General features: G+C 40.0%; 1 protein-coding gene across 2 annotated transcripts; it reads left to right on the top strand.

Annotated features, from left to right (window-relative positions):
- Positions 1-2,077: 2,077 nt before the first annotated feature.
- On the top strand, positions 2,078-12,448 carry snf8 (SNF8 subunit of ESCRT-II). 2 transcript variants are annotated; one of them, XM_045701850.2, is made up of 11 exons: positions 2,078-2,095; positions 2,329-2,424; positions 2,543-2,680; positions 2,823-2,919; positions 4,935-4,985; positions 5,744-5,882; positions 6,049-6,153; positions 6,244-6,316; positions 11,360-11,501; positions 11,759-11,833; positions 12,012-12,448. In XM_045701850.2, exons 2-11 carry the CDS (start codon positions 2,339-2,341, stop codon positions 12,147-12,149), a joined length of 1,044 nt encoding a protein of 347 aa, XP_045557806.1. In that variant the 5' UTR covers positions 2,078-2,095; positions 2,329-2,338; the 3' UTR covers positions 12,150-12,448. The 2 variants fall into 2 exon arrangements, with proteins under 2 accessions (XP_045557806.1, NP_001134277.1); NM_001140805.2 differs by lacking the exons at positions 2,078-2,095; positions 2,329-2,424; positions 2,543-2,680; positions 2,823-2,919 and adding an exon at positions 4,488-4,830 and having other exon boundaries at positions 12,012-12,436.
- Positions 12,449-12,481: the final 33 nt, after the last annotated feature.

Genomic DNA, 12,481 nt, shown 5'->3' with positions numbered 1-12,481 from the left:
GCAAATCGGGAACCTTCTTTCTAGAGCTTCGACCTGAAGGTTACTAACGTCATGATTAAACCTAGTTTTTTTTCAGAGTTCCCAGTTGTCTTGAAAGCACCATAAATCCAGAGAATGCCAGACTTTGATGACAAAATTTTCCCATGAAGGACCGCCGCGCCACCTTCCTTTTCAATTGAGCACAGCACAACAAGGTGAGTCCAAAAATGTCTTGTTAGCTGCTGCATAAATTATGTACTATGCCAGGGAGATATGTATACTGTAGCTAAGAAAGTAATACTAAGTGTATGTTGTGTAGTAAACTGTTAGTAGCCCATGTGCCTTACCCTAATAATTTGGTCCCCTTTCCCCTCATAATTTGGCCTACTGTTCTGACTTGGTGGTGCAAATGTAGCCTATAACCTGTTTCAGAGAAATGTCATCGTTGAATATTGTAAGAGCTTTCATTGTCTGCTTACAATGATCTCCAAAATTACTGGCACCCCTGACTGGCAATGCACAAACAATACTTAAAAAAATATAAACAATATAATTATAGAGATAAACTCAAAATACCAACATGTGAGAAATACTGTACTTTATTAATGTTTCAATTGAACCAACCAAAATAATTTATTGATTTAATTAAAAATCAATGTCCTCCAATTCAAGGTTTCACAATTAATGGCACCCTTAAAGATTGTTGTAAATAACATCTACCAAAATTAAACCACAATATGCTCCCTTTATTTATCGTACGGTTCTGACTTGGTTCTGACTTGGTGTACAGGGAGTGCTGAACAAATAGGTATATTGATTACGTCCATCCTAGCTTGATCATTGTCTTAATCGAAGTTATGAATTTTCATCCCCTTATGCCATCATTTGTACATCTCAGTTGTCAGTAGAAACCACATTTGTTTAAGCAAGTAAACCATATCAGCTATGTTTTTTTAAAAAGGCAGTAAATGAGGCTGAATGAAATGTTTTTCTGCCAGACAAGGCTCCGCTGATAGCCAGGTGTAACAGTGGTAAGGTGTTGGGACTGCTTTTGGGACTCTGCTGTTGGGACAGCGGTATGTAGGCCCTAACAGTTAGTGGGCACCGTTTGTCACCCTTATAGTCCAATTAATGTATTGTTTAGGGTTGTGTTGTGTTATGTAGTGGGTTTGCTGGGATGCGTCTAAAAGCATTTTTTTTTTTTGCCCCACCAAGATTTACATGCTAAAATCACCACTGGTCAGGTGATTCTCTTCAATCACCAATATGTCACACCTGTGTGCTATTTATCCTGTACTCATAAACATTTCCAGGTTTTTGCTTTTAGGGATGAATACGAGGACTTAGTTGACGTTCGGCCGGCAAGGTAGAGACGTTGGTGTTTTCTGCTTTCTCTGTGATGCATATTATTTACATTTTTTTCTTTCTGCATTGTTAGTAAGCATTTCACTGTTAGTTTACACTTGTTGTTAACAAAGTATGTGACAAATACAATTTGATTTGATATTGTGAGAGACAGGTGGGTTTAGCCTGGTCACTCCTTTAGCAACCTAAAATGACCATGATGAATAAAAAACAAACAGTAACAGCATTGGCATATTTACCATTACACCATCGTTCATATTTAAGACAAATCATGTTTTCTGATCTCAAGGACCATTTTAGATTTAAATTTAGCTACACGTAACCCAAAACAGGTTACAGCATGGAGAACATTCACCTTTTACTTCATTCCCTTATCTTCTAGTTTGACCATTAAGCTGTTCACGTCTCAATTGTTTCCCATCTAGCACCATTCAGATTAGCCTAATAGCCCAGAAAGGTTTCCACTGATCATATTAAGGGTAGTTACCTCCAATCTAGAGAACAATTTTAAACATCCTATTATTTTACTCAGTGGGGAAAAACAGGCTTAAAAGTTTTGAATTCATTAGAAAGCTTGCTTATCAGAAGTATGTGTATATTATTGCCCTAATGTAGTGGAACTAAGGTGTTATTCCTGTTGATATGCCGGTGTTGCCACAAATCACCTCTGAGAAACTGTATAAAAGGACCAATGTCTTGTAGCAATTCACAAAAAGCCTGCATCTCTCACTGAAGAATATCCATTCACAAGGTAAGATAGTTTTCAAAATATACCCTTCCAGTATTCTGTTGTTCCAACTATACATTTCTACTTAATACATGCATTCTAGTGTCTAGCTTACTGTATGTGTAATACATTTACAGAAATATAACAGTTATTTAGAAATATAAAGGCACCCCTGTATTGTAAGTGTAAGACCTTCTCCACAATTGCAGTTTTTTTTCTCTTCCTGACTTCCTCTGCCTCTTGCTTCTCTCGTTTAGTTTTGTCACCATGAAGGTAGCTTTGTTTTCACTGGTGCTTCTCTGCCTGGCTGGGATGTTGCATGCTGAAGTCCTGTCCCAGTCTGACGAGAACAGGTAAGATTCCCATCCTGCGTTTGAGATGTCTGATCATATTTCATTTTGATGTTGAGTCCCCTGCATTATCAAATTTGTCCATTCCTCTCATATGTTTGTGTTCATGTCTGCTTGTTAGTCTCACAGAAAATGGACAGGGTTTGGGGAGAAGATACGCAGAGTCAACCATCGCCAGTGACATGAGCAAAATCATGGACTCCATGGTGCAGAAGAATTTTGTCAACTTCCTGCTCAACCAGAGAGAGAAAAAGAGCATGTAAGTCAAATTGGCTCTGAAATTACTATAATTGCTGCAGTTCAGAACTTGAGACATGCAGAAGCTGAATCGGAGAGATATGCAGAGGCGGAGAGCAAATTCAGCCACTGGCAACGATAATAATAAAATAAAACTGTCATAGGTCTAATGTCACTCCAGAGGAAGATCCAGAGGCTCGCCTGTACAACAATCTCCTGAAAAAGCTTACACTGTGCATTCGCAGCAAGGGACAGATCCATGTGAGTTCATTCTGTGAACTACTTTAATATAGTAAATTGTAGTAAATATAGTAAATTGTTGCCAAATTATTGGTTGTGTCATATTGTTTTTATTATAATATTTTCACATTTGTTTCCTCACTACAACCGAACACAGTGATGTTTCGAAGAATATCAACAAATGATCAACATAGGTGGGAGAGTAATGCAAAGAAGTCAACCAAAACATTATGACAATTTGGAGCAAAATGTATGCTTTCTATTTTTGTGTACACAAATATATATTGTAAAGTTAGAAATATGAATCCAGCATGTCTGAACTTTTTCATAAATAATTTCTAAGGGGAAATAAAATAGCTTGAAGTAAAAAACAAAAATTGGCCTCACTGAGTTGTTAATTGCATCTAGCATTTTGCATGAGATAAACATTTCACAAAAGTAAAATCTTGAATTGCAATATTTTCACAAATGTTCACATTTTTCACAAATGTCACACCTTAAAGAGTCCTGCTGGTCACATTGAAAGAATAACAAGGTCCTTTGCGTATCTTGAGAGGAGGCTTCATATACAGGGCATTCGGGAAGTATTCAGACCCCTTGACTTTTCCCACATTTTCTTACGTTACAGCCTTATTACAAATTTTTTTTAATTGTTTTTTTCCCCCTCATCAATCTACACAAACGTATTACATTTTTGCAAATGTATTAAAAATAAAAAACAGAAATAGTTTATTTACATAAGTATTCAGACCCTTTGCTATGAGACTCAAAATTGAGCTCAGGTGCATCTTGTTTCCATTGATCATCCTTAAGATGTTTCTACAACTTGATTGGAGTCCACCTGTGCTAAATTCAATTGATTGGAAATGATTTGGAAAGGCACACAACTGTCTATATAAGGTCCCACAGCGCATGTCAGAGCAAAAAACAAGCCGTGATGTCGAAGGAATTGTCCGTAGAGCTCCGAGACAGGATGTGTCAAGGCATAGATTCTGGGAAGGGTACCAAAAAAATGTCTGCAGCGTTGAAGGTCCCCAAGAACACAGTGTCCTCCATCATTCTTAAATGGTAGAAATTTGGAACCACCAAGACTCTTCCTAGAGCTGGCCGGCCAGCCAAACTGAGCAATCAGGGGGAGGGCCTTGGTCAGGGAGGTGACTAAGACCCCAATGGTCAGTGGTTAAAAACAAATGGCAAGAGTTGTGGAACAGGGAGAGAAAGGGAAGACACCTGTATAAGATCCAGGAAAAGTTGGGGGCAGGGAGGTCCTCAGGCCAAGAGAGAAGGGAGGAAAGTGTAATCAGAAGGCTGAGACTGCGACACACAAGGCTCAATAGTACCATGAAATTGGTGGGGAAACATCCAACTGGGAGGTGTCCTGTGTGGCTCAGTTGGTAGCGCATGCAATTCTTGCAATTCCTAGGTTGTAGGTTCAATTCCCATGGGGGACAAGTATGAAAGTGTATGCACTCACTCCTTCACCGTCTCTGGTTCAGTCTAGTTGGAGGCAGAAGAAGTCTCTTGCCGAGGCAGTAGGTGGCAGTACCATATTTGATGGAATTGCCTCTCGTCAAACTCGGGAGGAAGTTACTTCCGGGTTTCTAAACTAAGCAAATGGACCTTGCTAGCCCTCAAGTTTCACGAATAGTGCGAAATGAGTCGATTTCAAAGTTGTGTGTATAGAAATTATTATTGAATAAGAAAGGAATGCTGAGAGCTATCATATGGCTGCAATAGGCTAAAAGCACCTCGCGACCTAATAAATTACTTTGACCGTGCAACTGGGAACTACCTAGCTACCTAACGTTAGTTGGCAAGCATAACAATAGCGGTGTCAACTTTTTCATAGCTAGCTAGTCCTTTTTTCACATCAACAAGATGCATAGGAGAGGAGTAGGTGCGGGAGCTATCGCCAAAAAGAAGCTTGCAGAGGTAACGTTGTCTAGATGATTGGGCCCATCTACAAAATGTAAACAATGAATCCAAGGCATTTCAGAAATACAGCCATCTTATCCAAAACTCTTATTTTCTTGTAGGCCAAGTATAAAGAGAGGGGGACAGTGTTAGCTGAGGATCAAATTGTTCAGGTAAGCTCAATAATAATATCATAATAATATGCCTTTTAGCAGACACTTTCATCTAAAGCGACGTAGTCATGCGTGCATACATTTTTCTTATGGGTGGTCCCTGGAATCAACCCACTATCCTGGCGTTGCAATCAATCAATCAAATTGATTTTATAAAGACCAGTTTACACCAGTAAGTGTCACAAAGTGTTATACAGATACCCATCTTTAAACCCCAAAGAGCAAGCAATGCAGATGTAGAAAAACTCCTGAGTAAGGAAGGAACCAAGGAAGAAACCTAGAGGGGAACCAGTCCTCTTCTGGCTGTGCAGGGTGGAGATTATAAGAGTATGGCCATTTAGGCCAGATTGTTCTGCAAGATGTTTAAATGTTCATAGATGACCGGTAGGGTCAGATAACAACCACAGTGGTCCCGTGTGGCTCGGTTGGTAGAGCATGGTGTTTGCAACGCCAGGGTTGTGGGTTCGATTCCCACGGGGGACCAGTACAGAAAGAAGAAAAAAAATGTATGCATTCACTACTGTAAGTCGCTCTGGATAAGATTGTCTGCTAAAATGACTAAAATGTAAATGTTATAGAGGGTGCAGCAGCATAACACTTCAGGAGTAAATGTCAGTTGGGGTTTCATAGTCGAGCAGCACCATACTCTACAAACTGAGCTTATGTGTGGGTGTGTCTTCATTGAAATGTTATTCAATCCATGTAGCTAGTCAAGCTGTTGCCATTGTGGAAATATCTAAAACATCATGGTCCTTCAGATGTCAAAACAGCTGGAGACCTTCAAATCTAACCTTGAGGAATTTGCCAGCAAGCACAAACAAGAGATTCGTAAGAGTTCCCAGTTCCGGGTCCAGTTTCAGGAGATGTGTGCCACCATTGGAGTTGACCCACTTGCCTGTGAGAATCACAACTGTGTTTGTTTAAAATAGAAGTTGTTTTTGCTCTACATTAAAATGTCCTTTACTCCTTTTTTTTTTTTTTTTTTGCATGTGGTTACTCATACGTTGTATTTATTAAAGGAATTGAAATGCAACCAATTAAGTGTTTTCTGTGTCACTGACAGCTGGCAAAGGCTTTTGGTCAGAGATGCTTGGTGTGGGTGACTTCTATTACGAGCTGGGTGTGCAGATCATTGAAGTATGCCTGGCCCTGAAACACAGAAATGGAGGTAAGGCGTGTTTGGAACTTCATCAAAGTCATAGCAAAATACTGCATTTTCAAATGTGTCGTTCATTGGTGTTCCATCTGTGTGTTTTAGGACTTATAACCCTGGACGAACTCCATCACAGAGTGTTGAAGGGAAGGGGGAAATTTGCTCAGGATGTGAGCCAGTGAGTACTATCTGACAAATATCAGAAATTATATAATCAATTCTCTCCTAAGTAATGCAGAAAGTCAACATGTATGACCATATTTAATATTAGAGAGGATCTCATGTCAAATGTAGTTGAAGTAATATGGCTACAGGTTCACTTGCCTCACCTAAACCCTATTCTTGTGGAAAGCGGCTATAGACCACCAAGTGCTAACAGTCAGTATCTGAATAATATGTGTGAAATGCTTGATAATGTATATGATATCAACAGAGAGGTTTATTTTCTGGGTAACCTAAATATTGACTGCCTTTAATCAAGCTGTCCACTCAAGAAAAAGCTTTAAACTGTAACTAGTGCCTGCAACCTGATTCAGGTTATCAGTCAGCCTGCCAGTGTATTTACAAACAGAACAGAATGATTTACAATCATCCACTTGTATTGACCACATCTTTACTAATGCTTCTGAAATCTGCCCTAAAGCAGTATCCACACCCATCAGACGTAGTGATCATAATACAATAGTCATAGCTAGGAAAACCAAAGTTCCAAAGACTGGACCTAAAATAGTGTATAAGCGATGTCACGGTTGTCATAAGGAGAGGACCAAAATGCAGCAGGGAAGTGTATACTCATCTTCTTTATTACGGACAAAGAAGGAAAAACCAAAATAAACACGTATACAAAAACACAAACGAACTAGACAGTCTTGTCAGGCACACACACACACACACACACACACATACATACATACATACATACATACATACATACATACATACATACATACATACATACATACATACATACATACATACATACATACATACATACATACATACAGGACTCTCAATCAGAGGCAACTAGAAAACACCTGCCTCCAATTGAGAGTCCAACCCCAATTAACTAGACATAGATATACAACTAACCAGAAAGAACATAGAAATACTAACACAGAACATAACCCGGAACTAACTAACCAAACACCCTACTAAATAAACCACCACCCCGAACCACATAAACAAAATACCCTCTGCCAGGTCCTGACCAAACTACAATTACAAATAATCCCTAATACTGGTCAGGACATGACAAGCGATCAAGAGGTTTTGCAATTATTCCTATGTTGAAGATGTGAAAAATATGTGTTGGTTTAATGTGTGTAATGAGGAACATCCTGACGCTGCTCTTTAAGCATTTATGAAATTGCTTTTTCCGGTTACTGACAGGCATGTGGCAATAAATAAACGTACTGTTAAAACTGCCAAATCTCCATGGATAGATGATTAATTTAAAAACTGTATGGATGAGGCTAAGGGAGTGGCAAATAAGTCTGGCAACACAGCAGATTGGCAAACATATAATAAATTGAGAAATCACATAACTAAACAAAAATAAGAAGAAAATATACTATGGAACAAATATACATTATACTGTATAAAGAATAATAGTAAAAATCTCTGGAGTACCTTAAATGAAATTCTAGGCAGAAAAGCTAACTCTGCTCCATCGAGGTTGATTGCTCATTCATAACAAAACCCTTTGATATTGCCAACCACTTTAAGAACTTTTGTGTTGGCAAGATAAGCAAACTTAGGCATGACATGCAAACAAAAAATGCTGAGCCTTCATATTCATGCATAAAGGACCAAATAATGAAAGACAAGCACTGTAGCTTTAAATTTCGCAAAGTGGGTGTGGAAGAGGTGAAAAATGTATTGCTATCTATAAATAAGGACAAACCACCTGGTACCCGACAACCTGGATGGTAAACTACTGAGGTTGGTAGCGGAATACATTGCGACTCCTATATGCCACATCTTAAATCTTAGCCTAGAAGACGGAGTGTGCCTTCAGGCCTGGAGGGAGACAAAGGTCATTCCGCTGCCCCAAAATAGTAAAGCACCCTTGAATGGTTCAAACAATCAGCCTGTTACCGGTGCTTAGCATCATTTTTGAAAAAAATCGTGTTCGACCAATGTTATTTTACAGAAAATAAATGAACAACAGACTTTCAGCATGCTTATAGGGAAGGGTACTCAACGTGCTCGGCCCTGACACAAATGACTGATGATTGGCTGAAAGAAATTGATAAGAAGATCGTGGGAGCTGTTTTGTTAGACTTCAGTGCAGCCTTTGATATCATTGAAAAAACATAGTTGTTATGGATTAACATAATTTGCCTTATCATGGATGGATTGATACCTGTCCAATAGAACACATGGAAGTCTCTGTAATGCAAATACGGTTGAGTGTGGTGTACCGCAGGGTAACCGGCTTGGACTATTATTGTTTTCTTTGTTTAGTAATGACCTTCCACTGACCTTGAATAAAGCCTCTTTGTCCATGTACGCAGACGACTCAACAGTATACACGTCGGCTGAAAAAGTAAAATAAATAACTGACACCCTTAACAGAGGTCTAGTCAGTTTTAGAATGGGTAACTAGCAATAGGCTGGTGTTAAATATCTCAAAAACTTAAAGCATCATTTTGGGACAAATCATTCGCTCAACACTAAACCTCATCAATCGATTATTGAATAGTGTGGCTATTGAGCAATTTAAAGAAACTAAACAAGCTATCATGGTCAAAATATATACAGTGCATTCGGAAAGTATTCAGACCCCTTGACTATTTCCACATTTTGTTACGTTGCAGCCTTATTCTAAAATGGATAAAAAAAACGAACAATATTCGTCATCAATCTGTACACAATACCACATAATGACAAAGAAAAAACAGGTTTTTAGAAATTGTTGCAAATGTATTAAAACGGATCACATTTACATTCATATTCAGACCCTTTATCAGTACTTTGTTGAAGCACCTTTGGCAGCAATTACAGCCTTGAGTCTTCTTGGGTATGACGCTACATGACAGAACTTGGCACACCTGTATTTGGAGAGTTTCTCCCATTCTTCTCTGCAGATCCTCTCAAGCTCTGTCAGGTTGAATGGGGAGAGTCACTGCACAGCTATTTTCAGGTCTCTCAAGAAATGTTCGATCGGGTTCAAATCCGGCCTCTGGCTGGGCCACTCAATGACATTCATAGACTTGTCCCGAAGCCACTCCTGCGTTGTCTTGGTTGTGTGCTTAGGGTTGTTGTCCTGTTGGAAGGTAAATCTTCACCCCAGTCTGAGGTCCTGAGCGCTCTGGAGGTTTTCATCAATGATCTCTCTGTACTTTATTCCATTCATATTTCCCTCGATCCTGACTAGTCTCCCAGTCCCTGCTGCTGAAAAACAACCCCAGAGCATGATGCTGCCACCACCATTCTTCATCGTAGGGATGGTGCCAGGTTTACCCCAGATGTGACGCTTGGCATTCAGGCCATAGAGTTCACTCTTGGTTTTATCAGACCTGAGAATCTTGTTTATCATGGTCTGAGAGTCCTTTAGGTGCCTTTTGGCAAACTCTAAGCGGGCTGTCATTTGCCTTTTACTGAGTAGTGGCTTCCATCTGGACACTCTACCATAAAGACCCGATTGTAGGAGTGCTGCAGAGATGGTTGTCCTTATGGAAGTTTCACCCATCTCAACAGAGGAACTCTAGAGCTTTGTCAGAGGGACCATCGGGTTGTTGGTCACCTCCCTGACCAAGGCCCTTCTCGCCCGATTGCTCAGTTTGGCCGGGCGGCCAGCTCTAGGAAGAGTCTTGGTGGTTCCAAACTTCTTCCATTTAGGAATGATGGAGGCCATTGTGTTCTTTGGGACCTTCAATGCTGCAGAATTTTTTTTGGTACACTTCCCCAGATCTGTGCCTTGACACAATCCTGTTTCGGTGCTCTACGGACAATTCCTTCGATCTCATCGCTTGGCTTGGTCAGCTGTGGGACCTTCTATAGACAGGTGTGTGCCTTTCCAAATCATGTCCAATCAATTTCATTTACCACAGGTGGACTCCAATCAAGCTGTAGAAACATCTCAAGGATGGTCAATGGAAAAAGGATGCACCTGAGCTCAATTTCGAGTCTCATAGCAAAGGTTCTGAATACTTATGTAAATAAGGTATTTCTGTTTTTTATTTTTAATACATTTGCAAAAAAATGCTTTCTCATTATGGGGTATTGTGTTTAGATTGATGGGGGGGCGACGTCAATTTAATCCATTTTAGAATAAGGCTGTAAGGTAAAAAAAAGTCAAGGGGCCTGAATACTTTCCGAATGCTATGGTTACTTAATTGGGAAGAGGTCTGTCCATGATAAGGCGTTGCTCTGCTTTCTTGATATCCCAGTCAACCAGACAGGTCCTACAGGCCCTAGTTTTGATGCACTTGGACTACTGTGCAGTTGTGTGGTCAGTTGCAGCAAAGAAGGACATAGGCAAATTGCAGTTGATCTTAAACAGAGCAGCACATATTGATTTCTCTTAGATGTACACGGAGGGAAAGTGTCAGTAGCATGTATGCCAGTCTCTCCTGGCTCAAAGTTGAGGAGAGATTGACTGTATCACTATTGGTCTTTGTGCGCCGTGTTGAAGGTACCGAACTGTCTGTTCAAGCAGTTGGCACACAGTTCAGACACTCATCGGTACAACACAAGACATGTAACCAGAGGTCCCTTCCCCAGGTCCAGAACAGAGTCTGGGAAACGCACAGTATTAAATAGAGCCATAACTACATGGAACTCTCTGCCACCCCAGGTAACTCAAACTAGCAATAAAGAAGATTGAAAAAAATTCAAGAACACCATACGGCACAACGGGGCCTGTGGAGAGACATTTTTATGCTTTTTGTATTGAATTTTGCATTGTATTGTATTATGTATGTGATACGTGGTTGGGATAGGACTTTGATATGTGGTTGACTCGCCTGGCTGTGGGTCTCTCTGTATGGGAGCGTCTGCTGAATGGCTAAATTGTAATGTAAATGTAGTGCTATGTATATTATGTATTTTATTTGTTGTCTTGTTTCCTGTTTGGACTAGCTGCTGCCTTGACAGCAGCTAATTGGGGATCCTAATAAATACTAAATACAATAATGCAAACATATTGATATTTATTCATCAACTTTAGTGCACTTTCATTATGAAGTTGAAATTGTATCTCTATTCTCCACTCCAGAGATGACTTGGTGCGGGCCATAAAGAAGCTGAAAGTCATGGGGAACGGCTTTGGGATGATTCCTGTTGGAGGCTCTTACCTCGTGCAGTCAGTGCCAGCAGAGCTCAACATGGACCACACTGTGGTACTTCAGCTGGCTGAGGTAGTCCTTCATTTCACCTCTTGAATCTGTATTGTGTGGGTGCCTCATCAGTAATTATGCTAAAGTGCTTGTCAAAAATGTCTTAGAATACTGATTGTGAGATTAAAGAGGGGCGCTGTTTGTTTTTTCTTGTGAGCAGTTGCCAACATCATGCTTGGATCCAGAACATGCTGCTCTGATTCTTTTGCTGAGTCATTTAGAGGACTGCAAATATGGTGCCAGGTGTCATGAATATTTGTTTTTCTGCCAATTTGCAGAAGAAGGGCTACGTTTCAGTGAGTGAGATCAGAGAGAGTCTCAAGTGGGAGCGAGAGCGGGCCTGTCATGTGCTGGTAAGTCGCCTACAGAGGAAATGCAAAGCAAAGCTGCCAAGAGAGTTTAGGAGGAGGATATTTTACAGAAGAAAATGGTTAGAAGAAAATTAGGACTGACGAAGCACCATAGAACCATGGTTCTTGATTTGATTTTAGCTCACCACCATCCTAACATACACACTCCTTGTTGTTTTAGGATCACCTGTTGAAAGAGGGCTTGGCGTGGTTGGATTCCCAAGCTTCTGGAGAGCCACAGTATTGGCTGCCTGCCCTCTTTTCTGAGCTGACTTCCCGTGATGTCACACCTGAGGAGGCCAATCAGATAACGCCTTAAGATAGGATTTTTGGTATGTGGGAGGTCTCGGTAACTTCTTGAAGAACAATGTGTGCCTGTTGGGAATGTCCTGAATTGAAATGGGGTGTATTTAACTTTTAAAGGGTAGGTACCAATTATGTATATAAATCATTGGTAGGTACCCATGATATTGCTTCCCTTCAGTGATTGTGGAGATTAAAACTAGGTTACAAATGTTGTTTTCTGTGGCAGTTGTCAATCATGGATTTGTTTTTTTATTTAAAAAAAATCATTATATTCAATTACATTCTATTAAAACATCAGAGGATTTCTTTGCATATTGCAGTTTGTGATACAAAAACATGTTTATT

The sequence above is a fragment of the Salmo salar genome, chromosome 19 (assembly GCF_965601325.2).
Source record: "Salmo salar chromosome 19, fSalSal1, whole genome shotgun sequence".
Classification (NCBI taxonomy): Eukaryota; Metazoa; Chordata; class Actinopteri; order Salmoniformes; family Salmonidae; genus Salmo; species Salmo salar.
Note: the sequence above shows the minus strand (reverse complement) of the source record. Positions and strands in the feature narration are given on the sequence as shown.

Excerpts from the sequence above, each read along its gene's own strand:
- snf8 (XM_045701850.2), top strand. The coding sequence starts at position 2,339 with ATGAAGGTAGCTTTGTTTTCACTGGTGCTTCTCTGCCTGGCTGGGATG. Across the intron at positions 2,681-2,822 it reads CAGAGAGAGAAAAAGAGCAT|GTCTAATGTCACTCCAGAGG; the intron begins GTAAGTCAAATT and ends AAACTGTCATAG. Across the intron at positions 11,834-12,011 it reads AGCGGGCCTGTCATGTGCTG|GATCACCTGTTGAAAGAGGG; the intron begins GTAAGTCGCCTA and ends TTGTTGTTTTAG.